Source organism: Parus major, chromosome 6, assembly GCF_001522545.3.
Source record: "Parus major isolate Abel chromosome 6, Parus_major1.1, whole genome shotgun sequence".
NCBI classification, from domain to species: Eukaryota; Metazoa; Chordata; class Aves; order Passeriformes; family Paridae; genus Parus; species Parus major.
This window is the reverse complement of record NC_031775.1, coordinates 17,004,627-17,028,375: the sequence shown is the minus strand read 5'-3', so window position 1 is coordinate 17,028,375 and position 23,749 is coordinate 17,004,627. Positions and strand designations below refer to the sequence as shown.

The following is a 23,749-nucleotide window of genomic DNA, read 5'->3' as shown; positions in this document are numbered from 1 at the left end:
CCACTGTCTTTCTAAATAGATAATGGAAAATTTTTGTAGCTTCATTATATTCAAACATTTTCATTCAAGTATTATTTCTTAATCACTGTTTTGTGGTGTAAAGTCAAAGATTATTTTATTTCATAGAAACTTTTCTTTTCTGGGCAGTTCAATTTGCATACCATAGAAATGGTATAGAAATATATCATTTCATAGAAATGAAAAATACTTCATTGTTCTGCATCATTATTAATTTATAAAATGAAAAGTATAAGGTACCTATGTGTATCTTATTAATTCATATCTAAATGCCTAATATATTTTAAAATACTAACAAACCATGAGCAAATTCAAAATACCTGGCATATGGTGTAGAGCTAATGAAATTAGCTACAATATCATGATACACGTCATCAATGTGTAATTCTCTAATCTGTTAAACAACAAAAATTCATAATTGATTATTATGGTTTGGGGTAACTGCAGAAAACTGAAGTAGTTAACTGTAAACTAAAAAGCAGCACTGAAGCTTTACCTTACCATCAGAATTGTGTACATCCTGCTGTAGATTAAGTTGAAACAGAAGCCTCAGTCAGTCTAGCTATCCATTACTTATTCTGATTTATCACCTTTTTAAATAGTAAGGCAAGATTTCGTAAGGCACTTTCATAGAGGTTATTTATGCCTAAGTAACGTAAAAGGGTTAAAATAAAGGTTTTCTAGAGTCCTTTTTTTAGAAAGGCAGCAATCAAGGATTTATCAACTACGATTGATAATTAATAAGCATGAGCATACTTCAAGTGAGAGGAGTCATGTAGAGCCATTTGATTTCTCTCTGTGACAGTTGTTCAAGTGATGTCAATGAGAAAGAAAGTACAGTTTGGAGGTTGGCTTGGAAAGGAGCTACAAGCTCCTTCCTTCACGTGGCCTCACACTTTCACTTTGCTGGAGGTTGGAATTAGGAATAGAGTCAGACATAATGGAGCGTTATCTTTTTCTGATCAGGTTTCGAGCAGTATGTCCTAGAGGTGGGCGTAAAATACTGTGAACTTACTCCCAGGTTCTACTCCTGCCTTTTACTTCATGTACTGTGTGTTTAGACTAGTCCTCTATTTTGTCTTTTCCTCTGTTATCTATAGGAGGAAGAGAGCTGGTAACACTCTAGTTTCTTTTGGAGGTGTCCAAAGCCCTCTAGGGTCCTGAACTCTGCAATATGAGTTTCTATTTTAGAGTAAAATCATGAATTTATATACTTTGAAGATTTGGTATATCTAATGATAAGTATTTGCTTCTTAAATACTGTGTATTTATGCTCCTGTGTGAACAGAGTTGTAGATCAGTATTTTAATTTTTCAGGATGACGTGTGTGTACGTTATGACCAATGCAGAGACCTCTGTATCTGAGTAATAACTCTTCAGAAGATGACAAAAATATCCAATAGCAACAATGAATTTCAAAATTTTCTAAATATGTTTTGGCATACATTGTCCTCTGTTCTTCCTTTCATTTTTCTTAGAACACAATAGAAATTCAATAGTGATGGATATTACTGTAATTGTATACAACATTTCCTTTCCCCACTTAGACTGCTTTGTCAATAGTAATTTCCTCAAATCTGCCAAAGAAACACAAATAAAATTCTTAAACCTAACTATGATACCTCCCAATTAACATGAAATGGATTAATAAATATTCTTAGCACTTCCAATTGTAATCCTGAAAGCAGGTTAAATCAACATAAAATCATAAGCAGCTCCTTTCCTGTTTTGTCACAATTTGTCATATTATTCCAGTCAACATAGGTGTGGGTTTTGTTGGATTTTTGGGTTTGGTTTATGGGCATAAGGAGTAATTATTTGCAAAAGTAGCATACATTCAGTGGATGCTTATGAGGTAATTAGGGCTGAGGAGATTCAGCTGACAAAACCAGAGCATATTTGAAACTGTTCTGGAAGCAAACCTTGGAAAACTGTGCGAATGAGAAACTGAGAAGAGTCAGGATCGTAGGAATGGATCACAGTAAGAGTTAGGGCATTTCTCTCTTGTTTTGCAAGCATTCCCCCAATATTTGAAGTCTTTCCAATCTGGTATGAAAAAAGCTACTTTTTCAACATTTTCATTGTTATTGGAGACAATTGAAGAATTTCTTAAGCCTGTTCACAAAGTGCAGTTCTGAAAACAGAACTCTAAACTTCCACCTTTCAGGTCTTCTCCAAATTAAGCAGCCTGTCTAAGCCTTTTGAGAAATTAATTCATGAGTCGGGGAAGTATTACAGAGATGTCATTTCGAAGGTTGACATAATTACAGTGTTTGACATTTTCCCCATAGAGAACACAGGGTTTTCTCATAACAGGCTGTGGAAACATTGTTCTGTACTTTGAAAAATCAGACTGCCTATTAACAAGAGGTTCAAGAACAAAGTCTTTTTTCATGTTTAAACACCAAGTTTAAACACCCACAGGATAGACTTTAGCAGAGCTTATGCACCAAAGATTGTGCAAGTGATCCAGCAAGTTTACCTGCTGTATATAAAATTCACATTTATTGTAGTGGGAACCGCAAAATTCTCTGGAATTAGATTCCTCTGCACTTGTGGAGATGTTTCCCAGTGTGAAGAGCCTGCAAGGAGGCACATCACTTCAGTCCTCAGCTGGCATGTACTGCTCACTGCTCATGTAATGCTCATTCTCATCAGAGAGTGCTTAGCCCATATGGACAGTATTGAGTCCAGCCCCAGAAAAGGCTGGATTTTTATGAACATTCCTGACTGTCATTCTTTTGCACAAAGCCTTGGGATTAGAGCACTCCTAAGAGCAAGATCTGCTTTTTTTTTTTTTCCTTCCATGTACATTTTATTAAATTGCATTTAATAATATGTATTATTTGGTCTGTAAAAAGCATAAACTAGCTTGGTACTGGGCTCAAAAATCTAGGCTTCTCTCCTCCAAAAGGCAGTGATTTTATCACAAATCAGATCTCTGACTCAAGCTCACTCTTTCTGTTTTTCCTTTCTGTTGGCTTAATGCACCTTGAGTTCATCTTGGTGCAACTTCAGCCAGCAGGTAAATGGATTCAGATTGTAAAGCTCAGTAAAATATGCCAACTCTTGGAAGGCAGATGGAAATTAAAGACCTAGAATCCAGGCTTTGGGACATTTTATTGTCTTGGTGGCTTCTACAATTCAGCAATGTCATTCTTGTACTGTAGTGCCCAAAACTGGACACAGTAGTTGAGATTTGTGCTCACAAGTGGAGAATAGAAGGAAATAATCATTTCCCTCCTGCTGTGTGCAGTCTTGGCAATCTGGCCCAATATGGGATTCAGCTCATGTGCCACAAGTGTTCACCACTGTTGGTTTGTTTCACACCATCTTAAAAGGGTAAATGAATGACAGGTTCTCATTAAACAACTAAAAGGCCTTGTAGTTGTAGATACTAGTTTGTAATGGTCAAAGTCTTGTAAGTGTTCATTTTCCTGGGATAATTCTTGTGATTTTTCAATATCACTGGGATTAGAATTTCCTCTAGGAAATAAAATCAAACCTAACTTTTTAAAATGTAAAATTCAATTATGCAGCTTTCCATACAGCATTTTAAAAATGCTTCTTTTCTGCATGTTGTCTTCCCCAGCAGATTACTCAAGGGAAGTTAATGGATCAATAAGGCTTAATTATCATCAGAGAGCAGACATGATACATCTGTTATATACCTATAATGAAATCAGTTTTCAGTATACATAACTTTTAAAAAGGATATTCTACTTCGACATTAATGCATTTTCATACTCAAAATTTTACCATTTATTTACTGTAAAAGATTAGAGATATAACTCATATTTTAAAATTGAATTAGCTTTAAGACCCTGATTGTTCTTCATTCTTCTGCAGGCACAATGGTTGTATACCTGTAGGACACATGGCATTTGCTTTTATACTGATGACCAAACATAGGGAGAGGCTGAACTTTGCATTTACACTATTAAAAACTAGTTCTTTAGTACACAGTGATGGTACTCAAATAAAATTGCTTTCAGTTTTTGCTATATAATTGTGTAGCTTCACTGTACTTCCTTTTTCACAACTTTTCATGGTGATATCCAACTTACTTATTTCTTTAAATAAGTGTACTGTTACTACTGTATAGTTACAGTAACACATTTCTGAATGCAGAGAAATTGTGTACCTAAAATTATGCCAAAGTGTACTATTAGTACATGAAAATATAATTACATCACTAAGAGCTAGAGGTAAATGTTTTATTATCTTCAGCAGAGTATTTCTGTTTAAATTGTCCAGTTGTTTACATTACTACTCATAATATGAGCTAAAATTGTATTGAACATTCCTGGTAAATACCCATTAATCTACCTCGTGAGACTTACTTTATAAAAGAATTAATGGGGAGATGATTCCAATAAAAACATGGGAGAAAAAGATTATCAGGATAAGAAAGGGAGTTTGAGTGGACATTCAGAGACAGTTCTGAACCAACAGACTTTTAAAGAGTTATTTGAAAGTTATGAAGTCATGATATCCTGAGTGTTTATTCGTGCACACTGAAAGAAAACAAAAATGAAACAGCCTTAAGAGCCTAGGTCTGTCATGTTAAAAATCTAGCACATCAAAAGACAGAGTTGTTTTCCTCCTCTTTCCCATTTGTGATTGAGGGAAGGGCAGCAAGAGCTGACACCTCTGGATGACACAGCACAGTCTGGGATCCTCCGTGAGAAGTGACTCCACCTCTCATTCTGGGCCTTGGGGAGCTGGGCAGGGCAGAGAGAAAACTGGTGTGGTGGACAGGAGGGAGAGAGCAGGTGTAACTGAGGTTTAATGTGCAAGCTGAGGGAGTACCTGAAGAGAAATGGGCAACATGCTCATAAAGTTTTTTTTTCATTTGGATGGTCCTTTTTATATATGTTGGGAGCTGCTCTGTTTAGAACTGACATTCATATGCATCTGGAGAAACTGGTACAATCAATCTTAGAAACTTTAAAGCTAATAATGAAGGAAAATAAGAACTACTAATTATAACTACTTGGGCATCAGTTACTTGTGAGGATCATTTTAGAAGGTAAACTAAATTCTCACAATTTAATAATTGCATATACTCATGAACATTATCTACTTGTACGTGGACAAGTTCATATTCATAAATAATGGTGCTAGAAATCAGCTCTCTGCATGCAAATGCAATTAAACAGAGGTATTAGCATTACAGTCCCAGTTTCCTAAGGGGAGATTTCACCTCTGGAAAATAATGTACTGAATCTTTTTCTAAGGGATCCTAAAACTGACAAATAAGAAAAAAGTCTTTTAAATGTTTGCCAATATTTTAAATGTTAGACTTTGCTGGATTGTCATATTTGGTAGTATTTCAGATTTTAGGTTTTTCTGCTGGGATGTATATTCATTTTTATGTGCAGAGTTAGTGCCACTGCACATAGGAACTGGCATGTAGATGACACTGTATTTGCACTCAGGTGATAGGTTTTGTGTATTATTTTTAGTATCTGTGTGCAGAAATGTAGTGCCACAAGCAAATGTGGCGTAATGCATCACGGGGAATGTGATGTTTGCTTTAATTCAGATAGTCTGAATTTAATTCAGATGGTCTGAAGACATTCTGTTCTATGTAATGGGCTCCTTCTGCTTCCATCCATCACACCTCCAGATTTAGCTCTCCTAAATGTGTAATTTAGAATGGGAATTTGAAGGTTAATTTCACAAAGACATCAATAGTTTTTCATTATGGTTTTCATGAAGAATTGTGTCACTAAGCACTAACATGTCCAATACATGTTAGTTTAACATGGATCTTTACTCTGCTGTTAATATAGCTGTCCAAGTTACATTTGAATTACTACAGGGAGCAGAGTATTTTCAACTGAGTGTGAAGGTCACTGGGTTACAGGAGTTGTATCAACTGGTAGTTATATCTGAGTCAGTTGATAATTTGGGTGTATTCCTATGGGTTTTTTTCTTTCTTTGAGTGGTTCTTCTGCAGCCATATATATGCCATGTAGAGACCTTTATGGTGATTTGAAATTTTGTGCTTAATATCTTAGTATAAAATATGCTTATAAAGTTAATATTATCAGGAGGACCAGATATTGCTAATGCTGGGAAAATGTAATATTCTGTGTACTTTTTCAGACTTTTTTTTAATTAGGATATGTCTGCTTGTACAAAAAGGTTAATTTCTGTCTAGCAAACTGTATGCAGATTAGGAAGGAGCAGTCTGTTATTGCAAATTCATGAACTGTATCTACATTGAAAGTTCATATTTTCTTTTTTTTCCTGCCCTTGAAAGGGAACAGCTAGAAATGACAGGACATATTGGAATAAAGTCTCAGTTTCACACATGCCTAACAATGTTAAATCATTTTGCTCTTTCCACAGGATTTTAAGACAGTGCTGTCTTTCCCCCAGTACCCAGGGGAGTTTCTGCACCCTGTGGTTTATGCATGTACTGCAGTTATGTTGTTGTGCCTGTTTGCTTCCATTATCACCTACATTGTCCACCACAGGTAAGAATTCCATTTTAAACACGTATTAAATGGTCAGCACAAAGCTGGGGCACTTGAATTTTTAAAACCTTTAAAAAGAAATCAAAACCTTTAAAGATAAATCAAAATTATTTGAATTACTGTTGGATAATAATGGCAGCAATGTGATTTACACCAGAGACATAAAAATAAAGCTTATATCAACCTTTTTTAAGCTGTTCTCGAGCTTTCCTGACACATATGTTTATATTTTCTGCACACTTTTCCCAAGATTTCTAACTCAACAGTTGAATATAAAACCATGAACAGCATCAAATTGATTTCTGGCAAATTCCAGTCCAGCAGCACTTTGGTCAGCCAAATATATTTGTTCACACTTGCCATATTGGCTTTTAAGACCAAGTTTGGCTGGAAGACTGGTAACTATCAATGGATAAAAGAAACTTTCTTTGTCTTCTAAATTTTGGGTTCAGAAAACTTGTGTTTTCTTTGATATGAAAAATTCATATAAATGCCATTTTAACAACATACTTCTGGTTAAAGACCATTAGCAATTTAAAAGAGTAGGAATGTATTGTACTGTAGAAACTGCTAAATATTAATTATATGAAGTTAATGCAATGTCTTCTGATCTTCAGCTTCCATTTAATCCTTTAGAGATGTCTTGTTAAAGTTCTGCATATGTGAAGCTATGCAATAAGCCTTTTTCTTTTAGTACTCCACTTTAAATGCTTGATTTGGTAGAGGAAACTTTAAATGAGTAGACTTTTATGATTTTTACCATTTATTTTACCTTTTTATCATTTATTTCAATGCTATATAGGTCAGACTCTGTCCTATGGGTAGATTGTTATATAGGTATTCGAGAATCTGAGAATTTTATTCCATCAAATTAAGTGTTTTTCCAAAATAGTAAGTTGCATAATGAAAATGTTGGGGTTTTAACTTTAAAATGTGATTTTTTTTCAACAGCACAATCCGAATAAGCAGAAAAGGATGGCACATGCTTCTCAACTTTTGTTTCCATACTGCTCTCACATTTGCTGTTTTCGCTGGTGGAATCAATCGCATTAAATATCCAATTATCTGTCAAGCTGTAAGTATCTGTCTTAGTAACTCTTACTTACAGAATTGAAACTTGCAAATGATAATACTGGCTTTTTTCTTTCTTTTCTTATGTTGTTCCTGGATCCTAAGATTTTCAAAATAAACTATTATAAGCATGTCTTTCAAAGGCCAGCACTGGGAATGTTCAGTGCTTGGCTGTCACATGAGTTTCTCTGAGAGGATGATCAATGTATTAACTTCTCTGAGGCTCAGATTGCCTCATTCTTGTTGGTTTTTATTTTTTTAAGAAAAGCCTTGAAAATCTTGATATTTTTCTACTGTACAGGATAGTTGTAAACTATGAATCCAGAATACTTCTCTCCTTCCTGTACTTTGGATTGAGTGTGTGGGACTAAAGTTACTGCTTCAGTTTTGTAACACATAGAGTTTGCCTGAGGGTGGCCCTGTCTGCCCTGGATGATCCCTAAGGAGACACCCCAGACCAACATGTGATTTATGGAGCCTTGTTTGCACTGCTGGGCTGTTTCACATCTCTTGCCTCAGCATTTTTGGGGCAAGAGTGTGGTGGCATGCACAGACAGGGCTGGATTCAGCTGCTCTGAATATAAAGGTTGAGTCTGTCCAGTATGTAAAGAAAGTAATTTCAGTCTTCTTCTGTAATGTCTGATGAGGGCTTGTTGCAATTTGTTTGCCTTGAATATTTCTTCCTATAGGTTTTGTAGAAGTGCACCAGGTCTCATGAATGTTGTTGGCATTTTCCTGTAGTAAAGCACTTTGTTTAGCCAATGTTCTCCTGGGGTTTTTCCTGTCACTAATGCAGTTCTGACTGGCTTGAGTGGGTGTCGATAGCAGGAGTCAGGAGCCAACAGCAGAGTCATTGCAAGGCTTGCATAATTAGTGTAAGAGTTATCACTCTGATATTCAGTGAGGTGCTTTGGAAGCCTTTTGTGTATGACCATCAGTAAACAGCACATGTGGGTCTGTAAGCACTCTGATGTTCTACATGTGAAGTCTACCTGAGTGTTATTACATGATACTCATTTCATTAACACAGTTGTCCACTAGATGTTTTTTGAGAGAAATATCTCACAATATCTAGTGTATTGTGTCATAATTAATTTGTAAGTTCTAGCAAATTGAAATATCACTTACCATTGTCTTTGTCTGCAGTTTGCAAGTGATAGTAGCAGATTAGGTTGCAGGGCAGCCATGGCCATGCAATTACATGGTCACAAATGACCATCTGTTGTTTCAGTCCTTGTCTGATTATTTACTTTGCAGCTTGCATGGTAACAACGTGGTATTAACAGCTATAATGAAAAATTGATTGAGATAAATGTGTTATTAATAGCCTTTTGTAAGTAGTACATAAACTACAGGGGTATCTTAATAAAGAGCATTATCAGTGGCATCTGTCTCTTGCTATGGGATAGGGCCAGATCCTGAGCTGCTGAGAAACGTGCACACTTAGAGAAACTGAATTGAACCATCCCTGTGTCTGCTAGCCAGTTTAGTAAAGCTGCTTATTTACCTGGTAATATGCTACATCAACAGACAATATCATCAGTAGTTACAATATAGGAAAGATACAAGTGACACAAGACAAAGAATGTCTTTTATTTTCTGGTAGAAATTGTCTGATGTAATTAGACAGGACTAATGGATGAAATTGTCCAAACAATCTAAGACAAGGCTCCAATAACTGGTAATAGAGGCTGAAAAACTGTTTGCTTTGAGAACATCGTACCCAGCCACAGATCCTTTCTTGCTTTCTGACAGTAAAGGTTTTCAGAATTCTGAGTCCCAGTGCCTGTGTCCTGTGATAACGCTGAGACAATTACTCTGTGATTTAATATCCAACATGCTAAAGCCCCAATATTAGGGCTTAAAATACATTTGTGGAAATGTTACTCCTTCAAGCAGAACTAAAATATTAGTTATACCACAGGTGTAACACCATCAGTTGCCATTCCACAGGTATCCTTCATTCTGCTAAAATTCAAAGCACAGCTTCAACCTGCAGCAATGCAATTTTCACTTTTTATTTCCCGAGTGCATAGGGAAAGATTCCAAGTGCAAGTATATTTTGTCCTAATCACTGAAATGTTGTATAAAATCCAGTCAACCACCACCTTTTGTATTGTAATTATCCCTAAAACTTCCACAAAAAATTGACTGCAGCATACTTATCGATGTGAAATAACTTTTATCCTTCAAATTTTACTGAAAAGGGTGCTTCTAGGTTAGCTTCATTTGGATCACCTTCTGTCTCTAAATGAGTAGTTACAGGTTAGTTTTAACACCAGGAATTAATGCTATGGAAATGGGCCCATTTCTGTAATAGCTGGAAGAACCTTCAAATCCCCTTCAAGGCGAAACAGTGGCACAAAAAAGTCTCTTCAGAAGTGGTTGAACATTTATTTTTATGTGGAATCTAAAAATCTAAAATTCCCTCTTAAACCTGCATATCTGTTTCAGAGAGGATTTTGTATAGACCTTTCACTTGCATATGTGCTCTGCAGTCTTTATGATTTACAAAGAAACCTGATCTTAGAGTGCCGGTCTAGAAGAGTTGATTGCATCTTTGCACATTTCCCCAGTGAATGAATCTACAAACTCTTTAGATTACCCTTGAATCTCATTCTGGGTGTCACTGAATGTTGGCTGTTGTAGAATCCAGACTCTTGAGTTTACTGGCACAATCTTTCATGCACGTCAGAGGTTGTCTTAGGAGCAGCAGGGATAATCAGAGGCAGTACACTACCAGAGAGGTGCTTGAGCCAGCCAGGGAGCCCTTCCATCTCCTAGTTAGGCCTCAGATTAGTGTGCTTCAAAAGGCAGAAGGAAGCTCTCTCCTTTCATGTAAAGAATGAGAGAGAAGGAGACACAAGTGTGGCTGGATCACTCCCCATGTGTGAGCCATCAGTTCTGTACTCTCAAAGATTTCTGTTCCATGGCTCCGGCTTTAGAGGAAGGCATGATAGCCATGAGGTTATGGATGCTGGGGGATGAAATCATCAGTGAAACATATTGAAGCATGAAGACTGGACTTCTGGGCACAAGATTTGGGAGGCAGAAAAGTTAAGGAGAGAGACAGAATCTTATATATTTATTTATTTATTGCAATATCACTCCAGTCACGTCTCCAAGGACCTCTACCTGGTTTATAAAATAAAAGCTTCCATGTAAACTTTGGCAAGGCTCAGATCTTTCTTCTCCCTAACGAATGTCGTATGTGAAGCTGCTTGTGAATTTGTTTCTGTAAAGCAGTAAACTGTCAGAAAGAAAGGCAAAGCCTGTTCCATACCAGCCAGCAGCCTACAAGTTCAACTCAGAAGTTCAACTTCTTGCTCTAAATTTTCTACCTGTGAAGGGAACATGGGGTTTTGCTAATGCTAAATGTTTAAAGATCATGAAATATTCACATCCAGTGGTGTTACAGACTGCAGAGAAATTCCTGAATCCCTTCATCTCACAGAAAAGAATAATTTTCATTGCAGGATTAATAGTTTAATCAGAATGTCCATGCAATATCTGTGTCCTCTTTAAATAGAACTGAATTAAGAAGTACAATCTTATCTGAAATATGATTACAACTAGAAAAAAAAAGAAATTAAATTAGAAATTTTGGGAAAACAAAGAAAATTGTGTGCAACTTAAAGCTGATCAAGAGACTTCTTTGTGCCAAAATGCTTTGCATAAATGTGTACTCTGGTCATTACCATGGTAACTGCATCATGTGGAACTTAACTTATCTCTAGGGTACTGAGTTTTATTGAAGGAGCACAAACAGACAGCATCTTCTTATTGAAGAAAAGTATAATCTTCTATTCAAAAGGCTAGTGCTTATTCCCAAAGATAAGAGTTCTTAGAACACAGGACATGTAAAGAATGAATACAAGAAAACAAGAAAATTTTAACCATATAACTGTTGATATTAAAGAACTTTAGGTACAATGCTGTTTCCAACACATATATCCTGGCATTTTTTCCTGTATCATTTGGCCTGCCAGTGAAAAACCTTTTTAAAAATAGGGGGTCATCACTTCAATATTTCCAGTCATAATCCTTTATTCTGTGGGGACAACTCCATACAATTTTATGTGAAATAAATAAATAAATAACAAAAAGGTTCTGCTAATAGTGAAAGTCATTTTAAGATATCACTTTGATATTTAGTTTGTATATGGTTTTTGGCCTCTGAAGTTTTACAGAGGTAGGCACCCAGTACAGATACACACAGGTAAATTTGTACCTTGGACATTTCATGCATAACCACAAGTTTACTAAGAGAGTGAAGAAAGAGTTTACTGAATAAAGACACCTTGGTCTTTTTGTTGAGCCTCATCCTTCCCTCCCCTGTCATGAGCTGCTCTCTGGTGTGTTTCTACCATAGAGCCCAGGTGTCTTCCTAGCTTGAGAGAGTTAGAAAGAGCTGATCCCACTGGAGGGGACAAAGGACTTGCAGCCACAGTCCATAACACAGCAGTGAGGAAGATGCATCTCTGTGGCACATCTGATGTTGGTGGGGAGACAAGGGGAAAGAAGAGGTAGAGAGCAAAGCCCAGCACTTTGAAACACTGAATTTTCAGTGTGAAGTACAACAAGCATTTCTTTACTAATTATTAGTAGATGGATAATAGGAAAAATTCCAGAATTTAGTGTAACAGCTCAGTGCACCCTTCCAAATTCCACGCTTCTGCCGTGTCATGTCAAACCTGTTGGTCATAAAGAGATCCTGTACCTTCAGGATAAATCCTTGTTTCCTTCGAGCAAAAATGCAAATTGTTGGGGGTTTGGTTTTTTGTTTGGTTTGGTTTGAGGTTTTTTTTTGAGAGAGGGAGAGATGTAGATCATTAAAGAGTTAGTACAGAGGATGATAACATTTTTGTCTCCTCTGCATATATCAGAAGTAACTCAGTTGCTGAAACATGAGCACACTGTGAGAAACAGCAGTGTGATGCAGGTGTGGCATAGCCATGATGTTTTCAGTCATTTCAGCTGCCTCCCTGAAACTTCAATAAAATTGTTTTGTTGTACTGTTTTTAGGTGCTACATTCATTTAAGTGGCTGATGATTTCTGTCTATATGGTTATATACATTTTCAAAATTTCACATGTAGGTGCCTTTTAACATGGAATTAACTTCAACTGTTCCTATTATTGCACATACTGCTGTGGAAAACAGAATATATAACAGGAGAGCTGTGCTGAAATGAGAAAGAGGTTAGGAGCTAAATATTTAGATTTTTTTCCAGTTCTTTCTCATTATTTCTGCCTAATTTTCTTCCCCTTTCTCATTGTCCTGCCTCTCCTCTCTACTCATGGTCTTGTTCAGGGCAACCCTAGAGAAACTCTGCAAGCTGCCTGTGAACCAAGCCCAGACAGCACCAGACCCTGAACTGGCAGCTCATAATACACAGTTGTCTCTTTCTCTTATTTCTGCTTCTTTTACCCCAAGCAGCAGCAGTGATGAAGGCTTTATCCTCCCTTGTCTAATGTGACAGACAAGACCCAGAGAAAATTGCAAAGGGCTTTCTGTTGATGATATTTGCAGCTGTCTTCAAGTTTTGAGCTATAATACTAAATATAAACAAAACGCATGGAATTTTTTTTTCTTTACTCATCAATTATTTTGTTTTAAGTGGAGCAAAAGTGAACACTGGCTCAAATAAATCATAATAATAGATTTGTGTTAGCTTTATTCAGCGATTCTCTGTATTCCTTAAACATTTATGTTCTTTCCAATTATAGCAATATTTTACTTGTCACTGCAAAATGTCAGGTTATTGCTTCAAAGGTAACCTCATTTTATATAATCAGATGCAGACTTAGCTGATGTAATAAAGCACTGGAGATTGGATAAAATTCCAATTACTACTTCCATAGTAATGAATAACAATTACTAACATAACAAAGATGTTAGCATTTTAGAGGTGTTTGTACTTTGTTTTCCTTTCAATGATAAACACACCAGTTTCTTGGAGACAAAGTGGCAATAACACTATTAGAGTTTATAATTCTTTTGAAGGGGGGATGCCAAAGCTGTCATTTATTTTTAAAATTCTGTAGCCAAGTTTATAATTTTCTTAAAATAAATCTGGATTTATCAGTGCAAATAGCACTGATGCCATTGCCAGAAACAACCTTGCCTATGTATAGCAGAGAGGGAACTACAGCAGGATTTTCCTGAAAAGGTACAGGAAATAGCGTAATAGCAAGCAAAAATGCTGGTCTCTCATTAAATTTTAAATTGCATTCTCATGATAGGCTAACAAAGAGTGCAACACAAACTAAGAGTCACATCACTTTAAATCCAGGTGTAAAGTGTTTTCATTAAACAGGTTCTTAGAAAACAAATGTTTTTACATCTCCTTTTCCCAACATAGCTTCTGGTATTACAGATAATACTATCTGTGGTAGATTAAATAACTGGTTTTAAGTGCAACTGTTAGATGCATTTATAAATTCAATTTTAAATGTTTACTTGTGCCCTTATGAAGTAAGATTCTTGTAAAGCTCTTGTTTTACTGATCCATGAGTTGTTTAATTGTCCACTCTTTTTTTAGGTTGGCATAGTACTGCATTATTCTACACTCTCTACTATGCTATGGATCGGAGTAACTGCCAGGAATATTTATAAGCAAGTCACAAAAAAACCTCAGCCATGCCAAAACAGTGACCAACCTTCTTATCCAAAGCAGCCACTACTCAGGTATGGAATATAAGTTATACTATTTTTTTTAATGTCTTCCTAGAACTTATAAATTAATGTTCACTCTTATTTCTGTATTCTCTACTTTTCATAGACTATAAAAAGCATCCATAAAGAAGTGAGTCATTTAGGTGTGTTCAAAAATCTGAGTATCTATTGTATGCTGATAGTTTACTCAGAAGATGGAAATATGCAGAATTGGTATTGGCTAAGTTCAGATACCTTTATCTGAACAGGAAGAGTTGAAATGTTTCTTGTAGAGGGAAAAAAATCCCCAAAACCAGCAACTGGCTTGCTTCTGAACCTTATTTAATCACCAGAATCCGTGCTACAATGACCCTTTATCTCTTCTGCTGTACTTCTTGCCCACACTTGTATTGAAAGCCTGACAACCTGATAGCAGCCCTCCTCCTTGCCCATCAGAGATGTAATGCTGTTACTGGAGCCACTGGAAGGCTGCACTCCCCATCAGCTCTCACTGGAGCAGACTCACAGATGTGTCTGGGATGGCATCACAGGTGTAAGACAGTGGGAGTTCTTGCCAGATGCCTCTGAGATGCTGAGACTCCAAGCCAAAAAAGTCAGCCTGCACAAGAAAAAAAAAAAAATAGCAAAACCTTACCCACAAAACCAGGATTTGCTGCCAAAGGCATGAGAAGATTATTTCATCTTTTTTGAGCTTAGCTATCAAAAAATTATGCATTAGACAAAGTTATGTATTGTCCCTATACAGATTTTGGAGGGAGACAGAAAAAGAACTTCCAGAGAACAATTCCTCCTATCTATCTTGGATGTTTGTGTGAGGACAGGATGAATTGCCTTATGGAGGTGTCTCTCTTTTCTGAAAAGTTTGAATGGTCAATTTAGCCTAAAGACCTCAGTTTTATAGTGGAGGTCAGGAAATACAAATTGTACTTTTTATGTCTTTTCTGTGAAAAATCCATGGTGGATTCTTTTAAACAGACATAGATTATTTTATTTTAAATACAAAATTTTTAGCAAGTAGTATTTATAGATAACTGTGTGATGTCACAACTTGTTAAAAATCTGTAGGAAGATGAATTTAGTTTTTCCATCTGATTCTGCAGTCAGATTTTTACTAACATGATTTTAGTTAGAGAACTAGCTAATTTTCTTCTTTTAAAACATTTTATTTCTAGAGATGAAATTGATCAAAGTTAACATAAAATGTGCATTGGGATGAGAAGGAGTGCCATATTGATTGCTAGCTTTGTTAGGTGTAAGCAAGAGGACAGCCTTTCACTGACAGTGCCTGACTTTGCTAATCCATGATTTACTATACCATTCTTCAGAGATGAGAATTTCACTCCTTCAGTTACCAGCTCATGGCAAAATGAATAATTGCCAATTTTCAAATGCTGCAGTGTGACTATTAAGGTAGAAAATTGTTACAAGTTACATGGACCCAACATAGTGTATGTTCTTCAAATTCAAATCTTGTTTGAGTTGGAAAACAGTAGACAGGTTACAGGAAAGATTACTCTAATTAGAATCTTTGTTGTACCAGTCATGTTGAGGCTCCCAGACAGTGAAAATAAATAGTAGCTATCTTAAATTTAGCAATAGAAATGATAAACCACCTTCTGGCTGTAAGAGAACATGGGTATAATTGTTTAATAGCTAAGTAAAATTATTCTAAGCTATTTTTCTCACACAGGGCACCATGTATCTTAGAGACACAGGCACTGAAATGTCTAATACAATTTCACAGTTGTTAGCACTAGATTCAAAACAGTAAGGATCAGTTTCACTTGATGTAGAAAACAGTCATACTTTATGTAAAATTAGTTAGTATGTTAATATGTAAAATTAAGAGTCACTTTAAGCAAGAAAATGCTAAATGCTAAACTCATAATTAGTAGTTGTTTGTTCTTTTAGAATGATAATGATCATTTGGAGGGGCATTCTACCTTTCCTGGTTTTAATAAAATTAAAGTGTGAATTATTCTTTGTCATAATATTCCCATAAAATCCATTTAGGATGCTTACATTTCAATGCAGTCATTTATAAGTAATGTTTTAACTAGACATGTTCTTGTGTCTGTAAGCCAATGCCAGACTTTATACATATTGTTCCTCAGGTACTTAAGGAAAACATCTGAGTTTGGGTGAGGGGGTGTTAATTTATCTCCATTTGACATCAGTAAATAGGTAAATTGTATAAAGTTTATTCAAATGGAGATGGAGTTAGGCTTTTTTATATGTCAGGACTGTCAGTGATAGGAAACAAATGATACAGTCTACGAGACACTTTTAAACAAGACAGTTTTTCAGTGATCCTTCTCTGTAGGCTTGGTTTTGTTGAATACAAATATTTGAATGTGTTTGGCAAGACCTTTATGCTCAGCTGTTGTCCTTCAGTCTTCTTTGGTAATGGTTGTATTTGATAGATGGTGTTCCCAGTTCACATGTGAGTGGTTTTGTGTTCCTTATACATGCTGCATGAGACATAGGGGTATCTTCTGTCAGTCAGCAAGTGGGGTCTAATGCCAAAAACCAGCACATAAATCTCTCATGTGGAATTTACCAAGAAATCATAAAGACTGTCTCACCACATCTGCTTCACAAAGCTTGGTCCATTCTAAAAAGTAGCTGAAATAGTGAAAATAAATGCCAGAATATCTAAAAGGAGACCTTACCTGTTAGTAGAAAAGGATGTAGGCTTGTAAGAGTTGCTTTGGTTTCTCTGCCTGCTGTTTGAATATTTATTTGCAGGAGCAAGACGAACGGGGTGCCCTTGATCTTTTTCTCCTACTTTTCTTTCAGCTGTAGCAATATGTACCCTATTATGTAAAGCTGTGGTTCTTCACAAGTTTTCTCTCTTCTAGATAGAGTGATCAAATTTGAAATATTTTTGCAATCTAATTTTACTCCATGGCAATATGGTTTTAAATATTGCCTTTTTTGTATGTTAATCATGTATTATGAGATACATTATGTACACTATACAGTATATATATTTTATTATATATATTATTCATGAAATATAAATTATCTATTAATTACAGAGTTAAACCCCTGAGGGCCGATCACTTTGATGACTGGAACCAACTGTAACAATTTTGGCATTTTTCTCTAAATGTGCCTGGATGCTAATGAGGTGGATCAAATTAATGCATCATTGAGTTTTGTGTATTGAAATTCTGAACCTTAGCACTTCAACAGATAATGAAATTACTTCCTCTAAAATATACTCCCTGGTATTCTTAATAGAAATAAATAATTCTATCTGTTCATCCTCTGTGGACATTTGTTAAACCTGGCAGAGTTTAGCTTCTGACTCATCTGAAGGCAGATTTTGCCAGCAAAGGCAAAGGGGCATGCAAGATTCAGCTATTACTGCATTGTACAAGACTTCTTATCAGCCCAAGCTGAGGCACAGGTAGTGTTAGTTTTTGTGCCTGCTACGTGCATGCATTTTTCATGCGATGCTCTGCACACATACAGATTAGGCAGAAGCACAGACCAGCAGAAAATACTTCTAAAAGCTATTCTGTTAAAATCATTTCTTTCTAGAGTGACAGAAAAAAAAATCAGATTACTTTCATTTTTAATAAGATAACTAGTGAGCACAATTGCATTCTAAACATTTAAAATAAAAAATAAATAAGCCGCCAGCTGGGCCAGAGATTGGTGATAAGGAGACAGATAATTAAGTTTTATCTCAAGGTTAGGTACAAATATATCTCCTAATGTTCTCCCCACCTCTTTTATTCAATGAATGTCTTGCAAGATAACTAATATGGCAGTCTTCAGATTACAGAGTCCAATATCCCATATCTGTCATGAAAAAATATCGATGTGAATAAATAAGGTTGCAGACGCACCAGCGAAACGGATAACAGTTGATGTTCCTGTCTCTGTTGAACTTCATCTTATTTTTAATGTAACATATTTTGATAAGCTTTTTTAAATGTTCTTTCTAAAGTTGTGGGGCTGTTGGGAAATGTACCTCATGCAGTGCTTTAGAAAAATTGTACACCTAGCTGTAGTAGCGGTTTCAGAATGGATTGTGCCCTTTGCTTTGTATTCAAAGTAGTAGCCTTAGAACTATGGCTAAAAAATCATAACTGAGGCAAATTGAAACAGTTTTCAGCAGTACATGTGGAGTACCTACAGTCAATACCACTGGCTTCAATTCCCTTCTCTTATTGTTTTCAACCTTAAAGAATTTTAAGAGTTAAGACCAATTTTTAGAATGAGAAAGCTGATTGTCTGTTTCATATATTTTGAAATGTCTTAACTGTCCTTTAAACCTGCAGAGAGAGCAGACCTGGAAGTGCAGTAGTTGTGAATGGGAGTCCTTTGGTCAAACCGTACTAATCTGCTAATGGAAGTTTACGTGCAGATGTGTGTATGGGTGTCTGCTATTCCATATGAGCTTGTATATCATGTACATGTGTATCATGTATGTTTCTGTACATCATACATGCACTTCCAGAGTACAGAGCAATGTCTTGAAAGCAGCAATGAGAGGGGTCTTCCTAGTGAGCTGTGTTTGTGGTGCAGTGGTGACTAACAGCCTGCACACTCCTGCAAGATGTGGTAGTAGCAAGATGCTGCTCTCTCACCGTCCCCCTCTCCTTGGGAATGTGACAGCAGCTCTTCACCTTCATTCCCAAGCTCATTATTTCCCTCAGCTCCTAAACATTAATCAGTAGCACCCAGCAAAACAGTAGCTAAGTACCTTTGAGACACTGAATTATGCTAAATCCTTTCACTGCAAAAAGGGAGAAACCACACTAAACTTTCAAATACAAAGAAATCCTCTCCTTCTGTTATTGCTGACTAGTCCTGTGATGAGGCTCTTGCCTTACAGTGAGGGGATTTTACAGACTTGCATGATACCACAGGGGTCACAGCTCCACTTAGTGCTTTGTTCAGTGTTAACCCTGCTTGTCCCAGGATGAACATTTAGCTGCTTGATCTGAATTCTGACAAGCTGGAAACCAGCACATGGGCACAAATGGATCTATTGCTGCGTTTGCCTAACTGCTGGTCCTGAGAGAGCCTGGCAGGAAATGTTGTGACTTCCATCACAAATTGATTATATGGAATTTTTTACTGATAATAAATAATAAAGCAGGCTGTGTCTTGAATATGAGTTGAGCGCAGCAATGATCATTATGTCATTATAAATTGTCACATGATATTTTTGCACCATAATGGAGATAGTGAAAATGTTTCGGTTCTAAAGACTGAAGACTTCTTATATTTAGTTTTTAAAGAATGATTATGTACAGAGAAAAACCCTAGAATAAAAAAAAAATTATGCTTTCTAATATTCTTGAGGGTGAAACAGTGTTCAGAAAATGATCTTTGTTAATGTCCCCTACAATTTATAACAAGCTTGCTACAATTTATTGCAGCATAACAGCAGTGTAATGGGGGATCAACATTTGACTATGATAAGAAATACTTTATTAAACATCAAGATTGGCAAATATGCTATTTTTTTGGCCATGCCCTTTTCTGAATCTTCAGACTGAATCCTATGAAGCGACTTAATTTACATTCTGACAGACAGAGACATTACTTGTCCCCTTGAAACCAGCAACTCTGAAATGCAGTTAAGTTCTAGTGCATTTTTCATTAGTGCTGGCTCTCATGAATTCATGTCTTCTAGTATGAAGCAGTGATTGAGAAAGAGGGAGAGAGAAAGAGGTCAGATGAAAAGTATCGTTTGCAATCCATTGTTTTCTTCTTCATGATATGCTCTTAAATATTAACTCATAGAGTTTTGATCCATGAAAGCTCATCTTCCCACAGAGAACATATCAAATTTCCTCTATAAAATATAAATTTAGAACTGATTATCCCAAGGGGTCATCTGTCTTTTTCCTAAAAATTCTCTGTGGTTTGAGTGTGTTGAATTAAATGGGAAGTGCCACAGGGCAGAATTCCCAGGAGCCTTGAGGAGATCTCTGTAGTTCACTCTTTACTATTAGCATAGACCCAATTGTGTCATTGCAGAGTAAGTGAAAATGATGTCTTCCTGCAAGGAAGGTTTTCACCAGCTGGATGAACCATGGCATGGTGAGCCAGCAGTCTCTCTGAAAATCTGCTCCAGGAAGTTGGTTATAATTTAAGTTCTTGATTGTATCCTTTGCTTAGAGGACAGAATATTTTGACGTGGGCAGGGTCAGTCATCAGGAAGTTTGTCTCACATTTCTGATATTATAATCAACATTTCTTATTTTAGATATGGGAAGTTAAGACTAGAAATGTATATTATTAAATAATTTTACAATTGTGCTGTAATTTTTTGCAATCCTCATGTATTCTCAAGGCTGCTTATTGCCTCCATACTGTAAATTCCTAAAAAGAACGAAGTGTGTAACAGCTGCTTTTATCACATGGCTTGGGTTGGGAGGGATCTTAAAGACAATCTAGTGATATTTCTTAGATATTATCTGCAAAGCACTATTCCCATGTTTCTTGTTTCAATATTTGTCATATTTCCCGGGAAGGAGAAAGGCCATGTTGCTGGAATAGCTTTCTAACTTTTTTTGTTCATTTTATTCACCAAAGTAAGGCTTATCTTCCCAACATCAAAATAAATTATTATATTGTTGTATTGGGTATTAAAACAATCTAAGGATAACAGCCTTTTCAAAGTTTTAGTTTGATTTAATTATGGAGCTAATATTTTGGACAATGCTGTGTTGCTTCTGAAGACAATTTTAATAACTGTCATTCAAAGATGACACAAGTAATACAACAGTACCAACAGAAATGCTGATCATTGTAGACAGATTGTGTTCTGTCTCGTCAGCCCACCAGTTTAGGCAAGTTCTCAGACAAAACCAAACCAAACAAACAAACCCCAAACCAACCAAACAACGAAACAAAATCAACAAAAATCCCACTCAAACAAAAATAATTAAAATGCTGGAAGGAACCTTAGCCAGAACAAAAAGAATAGTTCTGCCCCTTGAGGAATAAAAGCTAGGGATAATGAAAACAAGAAGCTTAAAAACAAAACAGGAAGTTTAAGTCTGTACGTCACAAATTAAAGGGAGAGACAGGATTGCAGAAGCTAAAGGTGCTTGGAATTTGGTTTGATACTTCAAGGACATAGTGGAATTACATGCTATTTAACATGATCACTCTTAAATCCTGATATATGTTCAGATGGAGTCAAGGATGTAACTGAAAGGTCTGCAGTGGAAAAGGGTGTAAAATTACAATAAGGGAAACATTTACATTAATTATTTTTACTGAATGTCAACTTGAAATTGAAATTGAAGCTAATTTTATTTTCATCAGATGGGGATAAAATTATCTTTGGTCAAAGCCAATGTTTAATTCAGGTTTGGATTAATTGTTCTACACAAGAAAATTTCCAGTAAAATGAAAATATTAAAATATTATGGAGGTCCACAGTAGCAATATATTGTCATTGGTATCCTGAGAAAGTCGTTGCACTTTGCATAGGCCATGTAAATAATCATTGCTGAGAGCATTGGGTTTCCAGGGTATGGTGCCATAGCATGGAGGTATTTTCCTGCCTTTTCCTTTATCAATCAGGAGAAGTGATTAGAACTTTTCTTCTGCACCTTCAGTGTGAGTGATTAAATTGTGGAGCCACTAACAGCAAGATGGTAACAGAGCCTCCTGCTTTGCTTGTAGTTCCACTTCATCTGGCTTATGAACCAAAATTCCAAAAGTTCCTTCTCATGGAATAGTCAGCAATACTATTCTTCAAAACTGACCTGAATGCACTACCAAATACTTTAAGTGAATGATCCCCAGAGGATAGGATCCTCCTTGATGTGAACTTACGTCAAGAGCCTGTCAAAATCAAGGTAGAGAAAGGATTTTGTTGAGTCATAACTTTATAAGCTAAGGTATAGGCAAGGTACACACAATGTGGATGCTTTTCAGAGTAGAAATGCAATAATACCAAATCTTTTAGAGATGTTGAGGTTGAAGTTGAAGTTTTATCTTCTTTTTTTAAAGAACAGTGTCTGAGCTACTTAGTATACATGAAAAAGAAATGGGTTATGATTATTGCAAAAGAAACATATGTCAGCTCACTACTTGTAAACAAGATATTAAACAGCATAGCAAGTCACTTAGATCCATTCTACTGAAACTCTCTCCAATGCTACAGCTATTGACAAACATAGCCAAAAAAAGGAAAATTACCTGAGTAATATTTAATGAGGAAATGATGAGTTTAGGATAGAAATTTTAACTACATGAGTTATGGCATTTGCAAGCTTTCAAAATTGTGAGCTTCCTGAAGACTTAAATGAATTCTGTGATATTCTCAGCTTTGAGCTGCAACATACTGATCTGCAGAACTGTGTATTAGATGGAATGTTCTGCTGATTTTATCCTGAGTTCACATCTAGGTATTTCCTGGAAATTCAGAATTCTTGTCACACTATCCCTTGCCTCAGTAGCTTCTAGCATTTGAGCTACTCATATACATAATTGTTGAGGGTAAGTTAGAGGGTGGGTGAGCCTGATGAAATGTTCCATGCTTTGATATGCTGCTCCAGGCAAAATGTAAAGTGCTGATTGGAAATTTTACAAGTTCAAGGATTTTTAGAAGATAATATATTCAAACTCCAATGGGGCCTTTGTAGAAAACTTTATCAGATTTGAAAGAACTAAATATTTTCTCAGATGATTCTCTGGTGTCATATAGATTAAACTTTATTATGCAAAAATGTTGTAAAGATAAATGCGTAAGATCTTTTCAAGTGTGCTTATTGCAATTGTATAGACAAAGAACTAAGCATTTCCATCTGCATGAAGTGATATTCACCACAATTACAGAAAAGAATATGTGAGTTTTAATGGTAGATGACTGTACTCATTAATTGGTGAGAAAAAGTAGTCACATTGGATACAAACTCTTCCTCATGAGAATTATTCTGTGAGAAAGATAAAACTGAGTTTGTCACAGGACACCTGTCTTAAGCAGGCATCTGTATACATCCAGCTTTACTGTAATGAAAACCCTGATGTTGCAAGAAAACATAAGTCATGAAGATTTATGAAGCATGTTGTGCAGACTGATAAAGTGCAATGTCACAGAAATGAGAACACTGCAGGCAGCCAACGAGTGCAATATGGGATTGTGCAATAGTCTGATAATAACTGCAGTACAGGATAATCACTGTGAATTTAAAATATAGTGTGGCGTAGGACAAAGTAGGTGTTGCATTTACCAATACATTGCCACTATTCCATAAAGTAATTTTGGCTAAAAAGATATTAGATTCCAAGAGTAAATGCTAAACAAAAAACAAAAACAAAAAAAATGTACATGGCTTATCTTAAAACAAGCTAGCAATAAAAAGCAAATATATATATAGTGCACATATGTATATATATTAACAGTGATACTTTTAAATGCATAATTTTAATGTTTCAGAATATTTTTCTTTATTAATGAATGACAAAATTCAAGGAAATTAAATTATATTCCTTGGACAAAAAAAAAA

At 35.9% G+C, this 23,749-nt stretch overlaps 1 protein-coding gene across 2 annotated transcripts in view; it reads left to right on the top strand.

Annotated features, from left to right (window-relative positions):
* ADGRA1 (adhesion G protein-coupled receptor A1) overlaps positions 1-23,749 on the top strand; it is a 258,887-nt gene that overhangs the window by 212,440 nt on the left and 22,698 nt on the right. For both annotated transcript variants that reach the window (XM_015633408.3, XM_015633410.3), the window contains 3 exons: positions 6,379-6,506; positions 7,458-7,581; positions 14,122-14,267. In XM_015633408.3, coding sequence (XP_015488894.1) covers positions 6,379-6,506; positions 7,458-7,581; positions 14,122-14,267 — 398 coding nt within the window. The remainder of the gene's footprint in view (positions 1-6,378; positions 6,507-7,457; positions 7,582-14,121; positions 14,268-23,749) is intronic.